Below are 16,590 nucleotides of genomic sequence, written 5' to 3'. Positions count from 1 at the left end.
AGGCCTATTTATATCAGGTAAAAATTTGAGTACAGTGATGAAAACTTAACAAATGCGTTTTGGACGTCCAGAGTTTATAGTCGAGTCAATGTTGAAGAAGGCGCGCATGCTCCAACCAGTCAAGGAGGATGACGCTGTCAGCCTTATTGAGTTTTCAACAACTCTTTTAAACCTGACCTCTACCGCAGAATCGTTGGATTTGGAAATGTACCTAATAAATCCTCTCCTGTTGAATGAACTTTTAAGTAAGCTCCCCTATACTCTGAAGTACAGGTGGGCCGAACAAGTGAATAGCATGCATTTAGAAAAACTTACTGACCTGAAAGTATTCTGTAACTGGCTTAAAAATCAGTGTTCCATTATGAGTATTTATTTTCGTCCACCCAAGGAGACAGCGCGGAAGATAAGTGACCCTAAACCAGTTTTGACTAATTCACCCAATGAAAACGTTTGCATGTTTTGCTCGGAGGGTCATGAAACCAACCGATAAATGTAAGCTTTTCAGAAAAGCAGAGGTCGCGCAGCGGTGGAAGATGATAATTGAGAAAAAACTGTGTTTCTTTTGCTTCCGTCGTCACCACATCAAATTTTGCAATTTAAAGAAACCTTGTGGAATCAATGGGTGCAAACTATCCCACCATCGCCTTCTGCATACTGACAGTGCCTCGAAAAATGCTGGACGTATCACTGATAACTTTACTCTGACATGTTTTGAATATGGTAAATTGCACGAAATAGCAAAGGAATCATTTGAGATTGACAACTACGGTGCAACTCTAGCAGAAAACATCTCACAAGAAGAAAGGACCCGAAACAAAGAAATCAAAATCAAAACAACACATTTAGACAGTGTTCCAATCAAAGAAAAAGCGTTAGGGATGGAATGCCAACTACTGGGGGCGTAGAATATGGTTCAGAACTCTGAGAAACATTCTGACATTCTCACTAGTGTCCAGATGGTCCGAATGGTTGGAGAGAGTACGGAAGAGCCTGATGAAGACAAGGAGATAGTTAACGATGAGCCTATAGAAACTTCCAAAATACTCGAAGTCTTGAGAGAAGCCATGCTGGAATATAGTGTCAAAATCGAGAACAGGATCGTCGCAGTAACTGACAAAAGGAGGAAAGTGAAAACAGACAAACAACATAAAGCCAAACCTCTATGGGAAATGAAGAAAACGGAGAACGATTCAGAGTTGATAATTTGTGGTGGATGTGACGTGCAGTTTGACAATACCTCCTTCTACAGACACAAGAAGAAACGTGTGTACTGGAAAGAGCACAAGAATAACGATGACAAGCAAACAAACAAGTGTGCTCAGTGTGGCTGCAAGTTCCCATGTCTGATGGCCTTGTTTAAACACAACTGTAGTCGCTCACAGGAACCTACGATGCCACAATTGTGTCTTGAAGAGCCGATGGCGGAGGTGCTAGGAGACAGCGTGGAGGACATACCCACCTTGTCATCTGTGGAAATCTCCAGAGACGAGACTGTGAGGAGAATTAACGATGGCAAGCAAACAAACAAGTGTGCTCAGTGTGGCTGCAAGTTCCCATGCCTGATGGTCTTGTTTAAACACAACTGTAGTCGCTCAGATGAACCTACGATGCCACAATGGTGTCTTGAAGAGCAGATGGCGGAGGTGCTAAGAGACAGCGTGGAGGACAATCCCAACTTGTCACCTATGAAAATCTCCAGAGACGAGTCTGTGAGGAGATTGTCAATAGTGGACGATTCAGTCAGCCTGGTCAGTGACGAGACCTTTGACATCTCACAGTACCACGGCAAGTACTTCAAGTCCAGCAGTGATAACCAGAGGAATAAGAAGTATTCTGAAATATTCAAAGAAATCAAACAACAAAGAAGAAAACGTAAGCCCAAAGTGAAAATCACTAATGAACTGGTGAGTACCAAAGTTAGCCTTCGCAAACCTCGGCCAAAAATGACTATTGCTCCAAAGAAAAAACGAATGAAAATGAAAAGGAAATCTAATTTTCGAATGGTTAGTTGTCTTGGAGGGGAGAAGATGTTATAACTTATTGCCTGCTTGTGCTCAATCTTTCTGATTAATAAGTAACATATGTTATTTTTTATTATTATGATTTTGTAAACATTATCCAATTTAAATACACATCTTTTTTGTCAAGTCTATTAATTTTTGACTTTTTAAAGTCTTGTCTACCTTTAATATTTTTAACAACGGTATTACTGTTAGAACCAATTTTTTTATACAATACTTAGAACATGTTACAAAATAAATTCTAATTTTTATATAAAAAAATAAAATTTTCTTCAGCTAAAGTTGGATTGTCTAAAAAATTATTGAGAAAGAATTAAAAGTAAAAGAAGAACTTTCATTGAGTTTATTCTCTCCGCACAACATCCTCCTATATCTCTGTATTCAAGACACAGCTGAGTTATGGCTTGGTGTCAGTGATCTCGGAAATGCCGTACATCCCAGCTAATAACCGTCCGTAGTTGGCTGGAATAGGATCCTTGGGGGGAAGATATGGTCCTTGATCCCCCACATACACATATCTATTTACACATTAAGAAAAACACTGTCAGTATTGTATCATTACAGTCAACTTATATAACTTAATACAGTACAGTATTTGAATGGGATGAATATTGAGTATTAAGTTTTCCAGAGATTAGGTGAAATCATGTGTGAATGGCCACGTTAAACAATGCCTATTTTGTTTAAATTATAGAACTTTATGTACCATATTAGGTTTTTATTAACTTTATATAATTTTCCAATTATTTACAGCATTTTAACGTGATAAATAACCACGGATGACCATGTTACATATATGAAGGAAAACATGAAGGGATAAGTTAAAGTTAACAAAGGTAGGAGTGATGAGTCAGTTGATGACATAATTAAACAATGTAAAGTAGCGGGGGTAAACCCTTCGACTGCTGAGACACAGTGACCATTCGTATGGCGGCTCCCGGTTTTACTGGTCTCCTCACATGAAGATACTATCTTATTCTTATTAAAATAGTTTAATTTAGCACTACGGTTCCCTCGTGCCTTCTCGGGCTTGTCGTAAGAGGCGACTAAAAGGGTGACCGACGAACTCACTGGGAGTCCCTGGGAGTGCCCCTGTTGTGTTGCAGGGGTTGATGTGTGCTCTGCACTGCCGATGGGTATTCTCAGTGGGTCGTGAGAAACCAGCCACTTCGGTCCTTGGTCAAGGAGTGCGGCATGGATGCAGAGGTCGGGCTCTGCATTGCGACGGGCGACCCCCGGCACGTCAGGTATCCGGTGCTGGGCAAACGGAGGTCGGGCCCCGGGGAACCGGGGTAGGGGTTTTTGTCCCCGAGGGTATACCCGTTCCTGACTGATGCGGGGAGGTTGGTCACATCCGTAAGGACTGCAAAGTCGAGTCCTGTTTCCTTTGCAAAGAAAATGGGCTCGCTGACAAACATGTAAAGCATATAGCTGGGTCTGGGCAGTGTAGTGTATTTAAAACTGCTCTACAGCAAGCGAAATCTCTCCCACGAAGATAAGAATCCTTCAGTGCAATCTGGAGCGATCCAGGACGGCTGACGCACTTCTTTGTCAGTTTGCCCTCGAACACGATGTCGACGCTCTCTTAATCAGCGAACAGTACCAGTATCGAGATAGGGACCCATCTTTATGGTTCCCTGATAGTCTTGGCACTGCTGCATTCTGGGCTCGTAATGCAGCTAATGTACAAGTGCGGGGTCACGCGAATGGCCGAGGTTTCGTTTGGGTTCGGTGCAGGGATGTCACTTACTTCAGTGCCTACCTTACTCCCAACGAGGCCATCCGTGACTTTCGTGAGAAGATAGACCGCCTAGAAGAGAGCGTGCGCAATACCACAGGACACGTCGTCGTGGGTGGGGATTTTAATGCTAGGGCTGTCGAGTGGGGAATGACCCTCACCAATTCCCGGGGCAAGTACATTCTGGACTTTGCTGCCAGAGCCGGACTCGTTGTCGTCAACGAGGGCAACACGCCAACTTTCCGGCGCCCTGGGATGCGGGGAACGATCCCAGACATTACCCTTGCATCTGAGTCTCTTTTGCCAAGGATCAGAGCCTGGAGAGTCCTGGAGGATTACACGGCCAGTGACCACCAGTACATAATTTTTGACGTCCTCGATGGTCATCAGAGACAAGTGGCAGCGTTTCGTCAAGTGCCCGTTCGATGGAACATTAAAAAACTGGACGTGGCAAAATTCAACGGAGCCATCCTACGAAGAACGCCGGTGGTTCACCCTGCAACTGGCGTGCCTCACGCAGAGGCGTTAGTTGCATCCACGATGAAACTGATTGTCTCGGCCTGCGATGAGTCTATGCCTCGCAGGAGATACCGGTGCAATAAGCGTCCTGTGTACTGGTGGACTGCCGAGATTGCGGAATTGCGTCGAGCGGCATTGAGGGCCAGAAGACTTGCTACCAGGGCTAGAGAACCCCTAGACAGACGGCGTAAGTCGGATGCTTATAGGGTGGCTAGGAGGTATCTTCGTCGAGCCATCAATCGGAGTAAACGCAGTTGCTGGGATAAATTAAGGGACGATGTTGATTCCAACCCGTGGGGCCTGGGTTACAAACTTGTAACCAAGAAACTTGGAACCCGCTCTCCACCTTCCGTCATGGACAGGGTCACTATGGAGAGGATAGTCGAGTCCCTTTTCCCGGCTCACGCGTTGCGCCCACTGCGGGATTATGGAAGGGTGGACGACGTCCCACTTTTCAGCCCTGAAGAGCTGGTGGCGGCCGTCACGTCCCTGAAGAACAACAAGGCTCCTGGTCCCGATGGGGTGCCCGGTGAAGTCCTCAAGAAGGTTTTGACTACCAACCCCTTGATCCTTTTGAGCATGTATAACGCCTGCCTGGTTGAAGGGGTTTTCCCCTTGTGCTGGAAGACAGCTAGGCTTGTGCTTGTTGGGAAGGGCAAGGGAGACCCAGATCTGCCATCCTCTTACAGACCTCTGTGTATGTTGGATACGGCTGGCAAAGTCCTCAAGAAATTCATCCGTTCCCGGCTAAATTCAGCCGTTGTCGCTGCGGGGGACCTCTCCCCTCGTCAGTATGGATTCAGGATGGGGCGGTCAACGATTGATGCGATTGAGGAGGTGAAGCAAGCCGTGATGAGAGCTGAGGATTTTACCCACTACTCTCGCAGGGTTGTGCTGCTCGTAACGCTCGATGTGCGAAATGCATTTAATTCGGCGAGGTGGTGCGATATGCTGGATGCTCTGGAGAACACCTTCCACGTGCCGGCATACCTCATGCGCATCATAGAGGATTATCTCCGGTTTCGCCTCCTAACCTATGACACTGCGGAGGGCCCGCGGACGATGAGTGTCACTTCTGGTGCTGCCCAAGGTTCCATACTCGGCCCAGACCTCTGGAACGTCGCTTATGACAGCCTTCTGAGGTCTGAAATGCCTGAGGAAACGGTCTTGGTTGGGTACGCAGACGACGTTGCAGCTTTGATAGCTGCACGTAGCGTTGAGCTGGCTCAGCTAAAGCTAAACCGAGCTATGCGTACCATAAACGCATGGATGGCAGACCACGGTCTCTCACTTGCTCTGAGCAAAACCGAGATCGTGATTTTGACAAAAAAACGGATTGACACCATCGTGCCGTTGAGGGTGGGAGCCGTCGAGGTTCAAACTGTTCGTTCTGCCAAGTATCTTGGGGTCATGGTAGACAGCAAGCTTAGCTGGCGGGATTAGATCTTCCGTACAGCGGACAAGGCCGCTAGGGTGGTTTCTTCTCTTAGCCGGTTGATGGCCAATGTCGGAGGGCCTCGGTCCAGTCGTAGAAGGCTGTTAATGTCTTCGGTCCAGTCCGTACTCTTGTACGGTGCTGAGGTGAGGGCAGACGCACTAAATAAGGAGGCATACAGGATGCGGCTCGCCCGAGTGCAGCGTCAGGCAGCACTGAGGGTAGCATCTGCCTACCGAACAGTGTCCGAGCCCGCCGCCCTGGTGATTGCTGGAGTCATCCCCGTCAAACTTTTGGCGGCGGAGAGAAGGGCAATTTACCGGCGCCGTGGGGAGGACGAGGCACGAACAGAGGAACGCACCCGCACCTACCAGCTGTGGCAGGAGGGCTGGGAACAGGAGACACGGGGACTCTGGACCAGGCGACTGATACAGCAAGTCCAACCTTGGGTTGATCGGCGGTACGGAGAGGTGGACTTCTACCTCACCCAATTTCTGACGGGACACGGCTTTTTCCGGTCGTACCTGTTCAGGATGGGCAAAGCCGTGTCACCCGACTGCATATACTGCCCAGGCATTCTCGATGACGTGGAACATACATTTTTCCACTGCCAGCGCTGGGAAAGGCCCCGCCTGGAGGCTCAACAATTAATAGGACTGCTGTCGGTGGACACGGTCATACCGATTATGACGGAGGGTGAGGACAATTGGACCTGTGTGTCACATTATATCCAGGGTATTCTCCGCGCCAAGAAGATCGACCTTGACCGGGATGCGGTGTAGGTCATTAAGAATCTAAATGCCAGAAACGGTGCGAGCCCTGAGGGCTTAGGTCACATGTTGGCCAGACTTGAAGTAATGTGACAAACAATTCCAGGTCTGTGTCCAACAGAGTAGAGGGGGTTTTTTAGTGAGTAGTCTGATAATTTTCAGGAGTCTCACACTACAGGCTGGCTACCTGTGTGCGTAAAAGCATTTTCCCTCCTCTCCCTAAAAAAAAAAAAAAAAAAAAAAGCACTACGGTTCCCAAACGATGGGTTGCAGTTTTGGTGGGTCAGAAGAGACCATAATTAAAAATGTTTTTTATTAGACTCTGGACTACTAGAACCGGAATATTTACAGTTATATTTTGGTTTCTGCTATGCACCAGAATAGTGTATCGAGCGGATAATAAAGGGCATGGCTGTACGTGGTGCACTGTATATTAAAATTTTTCAGAATATTCACTGTTTAATGTGATTGACTTGTTTTAGCTTTACACTAAGAATTTGAAATGCTAATTGTTCATTAAACTTTTATTCCTTATTTCTATGTGTGAATTTGAATAGTTTTTGGACATTTTGGACGTGAATGACGCTCTAATATTACGATAATTTTTTCAATGATTTCGCAAACAAAATTTTACAGTATTGCTGCAATAAGCAAAGGGCCGATTTAGCAAATTTGTTTTTGGTTGATTCTTTAGGACGTGTAAATTATCGTGGTGTTACTACAAATTCGGACGATGATTACGACGTCACCGTAATCGTTGTAGATGATCACTTTAGCCTCAGTTACAGAAAATAGTTAATATCGATTTGTAATATATACACAACATTGTGTATACAAACCTAAACAAAATCTACTAAACAACTTCAGTACTTTTTTATTACAGCCCTTACACGCGGCCGGGTCAGTACAAACCTACACTGCAGTGAAAAAATCTTAAAATCTGTCGCTGAGTGCGAGCCTAGCGTCGGTCTAAGGCGGACCTTTTCCCAGTGCTCGATTTGTTAAAAATGAGATGCCGGAACTGCCTATTTAATGTGACTAGTGTACCTGTTGCTCGAATTTGAGCAATTGAAAAGTATTACAGCCGTTATTTGTTATTTTAAAACGAATACCAGTCATAATTTCCGATGAATTTAAAAGAGTAGACTCAAAGATTATGGAAATACTCACGATGTACATAACCGATATAATCAACATTTCTTCTAAATATCGTATTGTTTTTCAAAAGCTTGTCTTGTTTTTTAGTGCTTTCTAAAATGTTTCCCACTCATAGCCAAAATTTTCAAAATTTTCTGGTGGCCAAAACTTGATCAAGACATAGAAAACATGGTGAATTCTTGTCAAGCGTGTCAACAAAGTCGTCACAACCCTCTAAGAGCAACGGTTCTTCCTTGGGAGAAAACAAAACAACCCTGGTCTCGTCTCCACATAGATTTCGCTGGGCCTTTCCAAAACAAGTTGTTTTTGATTGTTGTCGATTCTTTCAGTAAATGGTTAGAAGTAGTTTTGGTGCCTTCTACAGATTCAAGATCAACTATAAAGGTTCTCAGAAGCCTTTTTGCAACACATGGTATTCCAGACACAATAGTATCTGACAACGGGTCGGCTTTCACTTCACAAGAATTTCGATTGTTTAATGAAAGCAATGGCATCCGCCACGTCGTGGTTGCACCATACCATCCATCATCGAATGGTCAGGCAGAATGGATGGTCCAAACGACAAAAAATTCTTTGCGACGAATACTTCAAGGAGATTGGCAATAAATATTGGCTCAGTTCCTAATATCATCTCATATAACACCAAATTGTTCAACTATGTCACCGAGTGAACTGCTGTTTGGAAGACGTATTAGAACCATCTTAGACAGAGTTCACCCTGATTATTCTTCAAAATGATAAAGAAGACAAAATCTTGGATAAAGCGCTTCACGATTACCAACAGTCACCTCAGAGGAAATTTAAAGAAAATGATTCCGTATTTGCAAGAAACTATAATCAGCGAGGACCAAAGTGGATTCTTGCTAAAGTCACTAGAATAACCAGGCCACGTAGCTACCATTTGACAACAAAAGAAGGCATTGAAATACGACGTCATATCGGCCAATTGAGACCTCGCTCAGAAATATCAAAAGCATCTCCTAACTCGCACTTGGATAATCCTGAATCTCCAGTAAACCCATCATTCCACCCAATATTCCAGAATCCTATTCAGATGAGAACACCAGAAGCACATCATATCACTCCAGTTCAACCACCATCAATGGTCCGCAATCCTATTATGATGAGAATACCAGACGTACAACCAATGCGACCATCGGTGATGCAACAATCTCGTAATTCCTTTAGTAGTATAGAAGGATCAATTAACCCTCATCAAGATGCTGTTTTCAACGTTTCTGATTTAATTCAAGACTCCACTAGCATGAGCACAAGTCCACAACCTGTTCGGTCACGTGTCTCTAGATCAAACTCCCAAAACACTTCAATGAGCATGAGTCCTCGACCTGTTCGGATCCCTCGACCACCGGCATATCTCTAGGACTACCTGACGGAAAAGGAGTGTTATGTATCAAGAAATAAGTCCATATGTTTTATTCATAGCATCTGTCAGATGACTGTTTATATTATTATGTTTTGTTTACTTTTTAAATAACTTCTTGATCAGCATTGTACGTGTTATTAAATTTACGGAAAGTAAATAAAAGAAACGTCTTATAACACTTAAAACATATATTTACGCTTATACTGTTACTCACAAGACGGTAAATATACAAAACAGATGGTAAGTGGTGATCGATTTCGATTGGATGATGATTGGAGTATCATCAGACCCAATAGGCGAATGACAAGAATCTTAATGGCGTCCCTACTTATACCCTATTGGCTACCGGAAGCACCGGCCAATACATTTTTATAAGTACAACTGGAATCAAAATGTATTTGTTCATTAATCAACTTATTTCTATTTTACATTTTTCCTTATAAATATACAATTCTTCCCAAGCATTCATCATATCCTTTCTTACAATTCTTTAAAATATCTAGACTATCCTCAATTTTTCCTAGTGAGTGGCCATTTTGTAACAGGTGTTGTGCGACATTTGATCTTTCCGGTTTGTTGTTCCTCCACGCAGATATGTGGTTTTTGAAGCGGTTAACGAAGTTCACAGTCTGTCCAATGTAGAAGTTATCACAATCGTTACAATTAATTTTGTAGATGCCCGAAGCGTCGAATTTGTTGAAATATTCTATTTTCGGATGCAGTATTTTACTCATGGTGTTCTGAGTCCTGTAGGCTATTGAAACTCCGTATTTCTTGAATCTGTTAGCAGTCCTTTGTGTCGTAGTCCCCGTGTAGCTAAATGTGATATATCTGGTGTTTTCCTCTTTTATCTCTTCTAATGTTGTTCTGCTGTATAGTGTATTCTGCCTATCGATTTTCCTCCTCGTCTTCCTTGCGATGTCCTCTATTGTCTCTATTGTGACCATTAACTTGAGCGATCTTCTTAATGGTGTCCAGTTCTTTCTTCCTATTAGCTTGGCTAAGTGGGATCTTATAGGCACGGTACAGCATAGATCTAAAGGCTGCGGTCTTGTGGATTGTCGGATGGATAGACTTCCTGTTGATTGTAGTGTCCGTTTGCGTAGGTTTCCTGTAGATGTCAAACTCTATCTTGCTGTCTTTTCTCTCTAATGTGAGGTCCAGGAAGTTGATCTTTTTGTTTTCTTCAAACTCGTTGGTAAAGGTGAGGTTTGGGTGGTGGCTGTTTAGTGTCTGCATCATCGTTTTGTGCTCTTGATCCTGGGCTTGTCTGAAGATAACAAGAATGTCGTCTACATATCTAACATACAGTTTTACATCATGATTCTTTCTTAAATTCTTTAACATTTCTTTTTCCTGATGCTGTAAAAATATTTCTGACAAAATTGCCGAAAGTGGACTTCCCATAGCTAAACCATCTGTTTGTTCGTAAAACCTATTGTTAAATCTAAAATAATTTTGTTTCAAAACAGTCACAAGCAATTTTACAATCTGATTGACATATTCATCGTCTAAACTATTCTGTAAAAGCCTACATTTAACAAAAAAAAAATTGAGAATTGAAATTGGAAAAATTGAGGATAGTCTAGATATTTTAAAGAATTGTAAGAAAGGATATGTAATGAATGCTTGGGAAGAATTGTATATTTATAAGGAAAAATGTAAAAATAGAAATAAGTTGATTAATGAACAAATACATTTTGATTCCAGTTGTACTTATAAAAATGTATTGGCCGGTGCTTCCGGTAGCCAATAGGGTATAAGTAGGGACGCCATTAAGATTCTTGTCATTCGCCTATTGGGTCTGATGATGATTGGAGTGTTCAATCGAAATCGATCATCACTTACCATCTGTTTTGTATATTTACCGTCTTGTGAGTAACAGTATAAGCGTAAATATATGTTTTAAGTGTTATAAGACGTTTCTTTTATTTACTTTCCGTTTACTTTTTAGTTTAGTCTGATTGTGAGTTCAATAAATTTGGTTTTGTTAATTATGTTTCAATATACTAAAATGACATTTTTTGTTTTTCAAAGTTAAAGTTTTATCGGGAAGACATTGGTAGTCCAGGGCCGTTTCATCGGCATTAAACATGTTTTTAGGATCATAGTCTTTCTTTTAGTTCCTCTTTCCAGTTTTTACATACATTTCTTCAATGCTTGCACTCTCTCCACACCTGTTAAAAAAACAATGTAATTTCTTTGTTTGTATTTCTCCAACTAACCATTACTTGCTCAAAAATTTTCATGGCCTAATGATTTGGCAAAAACCTTCAGCTGGCGGGGATACCCAAGGCCCCACTAGAAAAACAGGCCATGCTGCAGCGCGGGCAGTACAACACTACGTCACAGTGGTGGATAGTTGTACTAAAATCTGACAGACAGCCAGCTTATTTACCTAAAACATATAGGATATGGCAATGAATTTATCAACGAATCTATCCGCTAGTGTAACGTCATGGATCCTGCAGCATGGCCTGTTTTTCTAGTGGGGCCTTGGGATACCATACTCTTCAGCTACTGTATATCCTTTTTATATTTTTTTCACCACTTTTTTACTTCAACAAAAATTTTAATTTTTGCTTGCAAAGTTAAGGACTAGTACTTCTTAGCACTCATTCTTGCTCACTGAACTGAAACACTCATCAACTAGCAATCAATTAACACAGCAAAATCTGACTGACCGTTAAAGACGTCAACTTTGCAAAGAAAACAAACGGAGACTAATGAACACATCGTGGGAACATCAATGAGAGCATCAGTTCATGTTTCAACAGGTGTATTTTTTGTCCTGAATTCAAATTGCAGAGGCTCACGGTAACGCAGTTTGAATTGTGGTGGACCTTAAATTTTGGAGGTAACAGTTCGAATTATAGCAATACAATTTGAATTGTAGAGGCTCTACTATGTGCAAATTCAAATGGCTGCATTAAGTGTAAAAATCACTTAGAATTATTGGTACATATTTATTTTTTTTTATTTTAGAGGTTTTCTGAGGGGAATAGACAAAACATTACTTATTATAGAGGTTTTCAAATTAGTGAGGTTCTACTGTAGTAGTTAGCTATACAGTAGAATAAAGTAAAGCTTTCACAGATAATGCTTTCTCACTTATTTAAAGTACAATGAATTTATGTTAGTTATTTTATTTTTAACAAGTGTTTCATTCAAGCCCCAAATAGGGTATGCATTACAGTGAAACCGTTGACTATTAATACGCGAAACATAAATTTAAAATAATCCTAATATGTGCTATTTTATTTTTATTTTGACTATATTTTTAAATTAAATTTTACAAAGGATATTGCAGTTTAATGTACTACGAGCTGTCGGGCATGGCCGTCCTACGTACGGGAATCGAGTACTCCATTAAAACTGTGTATATTTATATTCTTAATTCAAGCATAGTTTAAGCAGTTCAAAATTTATTGTAAAGAAAAAGCTGCCAAGATTAATTAAAACATGTAATCATTGTTATTTCCCAACCTTTCCTTAAAAATTTGAGTGGCAAAAAGATTTTCATAAGCTTTCTTTTGAAAGCTCCTGAGCTTCGATTCGTATACAGCAATGGTTATAGAATCTTACTTATTTCCTATAATCAATGACAAAATCAAAGAGTAAATAAACTAACCTCATAGTTCTATAGAATATGGAATATTTTTATATTCAACCAGCTGTTAGTTATACTGTAACAAATTATCCCCCGTGCGGTACCGGGTTAGAATAGCACCGCAGCCTTCTCGGGCTTTTCGTAAGAGGCGACTAAAAGGGTGACCTACGTTCTCACTGGGAGTCCCTGGGAGTGCCCCTGTTGTGTTTGCAGGGGTTGATGTGTGCTCTGCACTGCCGATGGGTATTCTTAGTGGGTCGTGAGAAGCCAGCCACTTCGGTCCTTGGTCAGGGAGTGCAGCATGGATGTAGAGGTCGGGCTCTGCATTACGACGGGCGACCCCCGGCACGTCAGGTATCCGGTGCTGGGCAAACGGAGGTCAGGCCCCGGGGAACTGGGGTAGGGGTTTTTGTCCCCAAGGGTATACCCGTTCCTGACTGATTCCGGGCCGCTCCTTGCCACACGATGCGCTGGAATAAACACGATGGCTTTAAATAAAACCCCTCAAAACACATTTTTGATCAAGAGCTCAAATGAGCCAGAAAAGACGTTAGAAGTGGAGCGGAACGCTTTTGTCCGTAGCTCCAAGGTGCAGCGGTCGCCACCAGCGAAAAACGTGAGGACATCTCCCCCACCTGCCACCTTCAAATGCACTAAGGAGTTCCCCCGTTTAGGAGCTCCTTCGGCAAGTGGAGCTGGGAACGGTGCGGAAAACGCCGGAGATGATCTACCCCACTCTGCCAGTTCTGCTGTAGGGATGCCGGAGGAGCCATTCACGGGACCATTGGTGTCGGAAGGCTCTGAGATGGTGCTTCTGCGTCAGGAATATCTTGACGCAGAGAGTGACATTGAAACCCGGCTTCAAGACATGGAAGCTACGATCAAGGCTATGCTGGACACCTTCCGGACCCAGAAAGCCGTAAATCAAGTGGTCAAAAACGGCATGGCCAAACTGGAGGATGACCTTGGCTTCGTTTTTGCCTGCCGGGTGGTGAGTAAGGCAGCCATGGAGAAGATTGCCAAGAAGGTTGTGTCTCTGTCTGACGAAAGAACACTGCCTTCTAAGAAACGTAAAAGGCCTTCCACATCGGACAGTCCTTAAAAAAGAGAAGAAGGCGTCCAGACCAAAAGGACCATGGTTAAGGCCAAGGGGACTCAGACTGACCTATTGTCTGCTGTGCCCAGATCCTTTTCAGACATTGCTGCAGCTCCTGTAAAGAACCAACAGCCACAGCTACCTACGACCCCCCTTCAGGGAAGTTCCCGAAAGGGGTCAGTCGTAGAGACACCTGGGGCTGCGTGGGAAAAACGCCGTTCCCGAAAGGAGAAGAGGCAGTTGAGGCGGGCGGAGGTCGCCTCTATTAAGAATGTGGCAGTAAAGGCACAGCCGACCGGCGTGGCCCAAACTGGGCCCGGCTCGGTCTCTGCTCCGAAAAAGTCCCGGCCAAAAAAGCCCAGGACGGAGGCAATCCTGGTCAAGCCCTCAGGGGGGAGATCTTTCGCCGAGGTCTTGGGTGCAATTAAGGCCAAGGCTAAACCAGAGCAGACCGATACGGTTGTACGGTCGATTAGACAAACCCGGGACAGGGACGTTCTCCTTGAACTGGGTAAGTCGAAAGACAAAGCAGCCTTTACTGCCGAACTGAAGGCAGCTGTTGAAGGCCAGGGCACCGTCCGTGCTCTTGAACCAAAGACATCAGTCGAGGTTCGAGACATTAATTGTGTATCGACGGAAGTTGATGTTGTTGAGGCCCTAAAGAAAGCTGTCCCCGAGCTTGGCGGGCAAACGGCTTTCCTTAAGGTGTGGCTCACAAAACCGAACAGGAGTCAGCAGCGGATGGCGGTCGCCGAAATGGCAGACGCACATGCCACGAAGGTGCTGGGAGTCCAGCATCTGAGAGTCGGCTGGGTTAACTGCAGGCTCAGACGGAGAGTGGAAGTGAAGAGGTGTTTTAAATGCCTCTGTTTCGGCCATTCCTCCCGAAACTGCAAGGGACCCGACCGAAGCAAGAACTGCCTTCGGTGCGGGGAGGTCGGTCACGTCCGTAAGGACTGCCAAGTCGAGTCCTGTTTCCTTTGCAAAGAAAATGGGCTCGCTGACAAACACTTGAAGCATATAGCTGGGTCTGGACAGTGTAGTGTATTCAAATCTGCACTACAGCAAGCGAAAGTCCTTTCACGAAGATAAGAATCCTTCAGTGCAATCTTGAGCGATCCAGGTCGGCTGACGCACTTCTATGTCAGCTTGCCCTAGAACACGATGTCGACGCGCTCTTAGTCAGCGAACAGTACCAGTACCGTGATAGGGACCCATCTTTTTGGTTCCCTAATAGTCTTGGTACTGCTGCATTCTGGGCGCGTAATGCAGCGAAAGTACAAGTACGGGGTCACGTGAAGGGCCGAGGTTTCGTTTGGGTTCGGTGCAGGGATGTCACTTACTTTAGTGTCTACCTCACTCCCAACGAGGCCATCCATGAATTTCGTGAGAAGATAGACCGCCTGGAAGAGAGCGTGCGCAATACCACAGGACACGTCGTCGGGGGTGGGGATTTTAATGCCAGGGCTGTCGAGTGGGGAATGACCCTCACCAATTCCCGGGGCAAGTACATTCTGGACTTTGCTGCCAGAGCCGGACTGGTTGTCGCCAACGAGGGAAACACGCCAACCTTCCGGCGCCCTGGGATGCGGGGAACGATCCCAGACATAACCCTGGCATCTGAGTCCCTTTTGCTAAGGATCAGAGCCTGGAGAGTCCTGGAGGATTACATGGGCAGTGACCAACAGTACATTATTTTTGATGTCCTGGATGGTCATCAGAGACAAGTAGCCACGTTTCGTCAAGTGCCCGTTCGATGGAATATTAAAAAATTGGATGTGGCAAAATTCAATGAAGCCATCTTACGAGGAACACCGGCGGTTCCCCCCGCAACTAGCGTGGCTCACGCAGAGGTGTTAGTTACATCCATGATGGGACTAATCGTCTCGGCTTGCAATGAGTCTATGCCTCGCAGGGATCCCGGTGCAATAAGCGAGCTGTGTACTGGTGGACTGCCGAGATTGCGGAATTGCGTCGGTCAGCATTGAGAGCCAGAAGACTTGCTACCAGGGCCAGAGAACCTGTAGACAGACGTCGTAAGTCGGATGCTTACAGAGTGGCTAGGAGGTTTCTTCGTCGAGCCATCAACCGGAGTAAACGCAGTTGCTGGGAGACATTAAGGGACGATATCGATTCCAATCCGTGGGGCTTGGGTTACAAACTTGTAACTAAGAAACTTGGCACCCGCTCACCACCTTCCGTCATGGATGGGGCCACCATGGAGAGGATAGTCGAGTCCCTTTTCCCGGCTCACACGTTGCGCCCACTGCGGAATTTCGGAAGGGTGGATGACGTACCACTTTTCAGTCTTGGAGAGGTGGAGGCGGCCGTCCTATCCCTGAAGAACAATAAGGCTCCTGGACCCGATGGGGTACCCGGCGAAGTCCTCAAAAAGGTTTTGACTACTAACCCCTTGATCCTTCTGCGCATGTACAACGCCTGCCTAGTCAAAGGAGTTTTTCCCTCGTGCTGGAACAGCTAGGCTTATGCTTGTTGGGAAGGGGAAGGAAGACCCAGACCTGCCATCCTCTTACAGACCTCTGTGTATGTTGGATACGGCTGGCAAAGTCCTCGAGAAGTTGATCCGTTCCCGACTGAATTCAGCCGTGGTCGCTGCGTGAGACCTGTCCCCTCGCCAGTATGGATTCAGGATGGGGCGATCTACGATTGACGCTGTTGAAGAGGTGAAGCAAGCCGTGATGAGAGCTGAGGATTTTAACCACTACTCTCGAAGGGTTGTGCTGCTCGTAACTCTCGATGTGCAAAACGCATTTAATTCGGCGAGGTGGTGCGATATGCTGGATGCTCTGGAGAACACCTTCCACGTCCCGGCATACCTCATGCGTATCATAGAGGATT

General features: G+C 44.6%; 1 protein-coding gene across 1 annotated transcript in view; it reads right to left on the bottom strand.

The window, feature by feature from the left end:
* Positions 1 to 2,341: 2,341 nt before the first annotated feature.
* LOC128998485 (nonsense-mediated mRNA decay factor SMG8) overlaps positions 2,342 to 16,590 on the bottom strand; it is a 309,227-nt gene continuing 294,978 nt past the window's right edge. The window contains exon 23 of the mRNA XM_054424638.1: positions 2,342 to 2,539. Within this exon, the coding sequence (XP_054280613.1) occupies positions 2,419 to 2,539 (121 nt within the window). The 3' untranslated portion in view covers positions 2,342 to 2,418. The remainder of the gene's footprint in view (positions 2,540 to 16,590) is intronic.

The sequence above is a fragment of the Macrosteles quadrilineatus genome, unplaced genomic scaffold (genome assembly GCF_028750875.1).
Source record: "Macrosteles quadrilineatus isolate MER2022 unplaced genomic scaffold, UCM_ALF_1.0 Scaffold_1__1_contigs__length_201487025, whole genome shotgun sequence".
NCBI classification, from domain to species: Eukaryota; Metazoa; Arthropoda; class Insecta; order Hemiptera; family Cicadellidae; genus Macrosteles; species Macrosteles quadrilineatus.
Note: the sequence above shows the minus strand (reverse complement) of the source record. Positions and strands in the feature narration are given on the sequence as shown.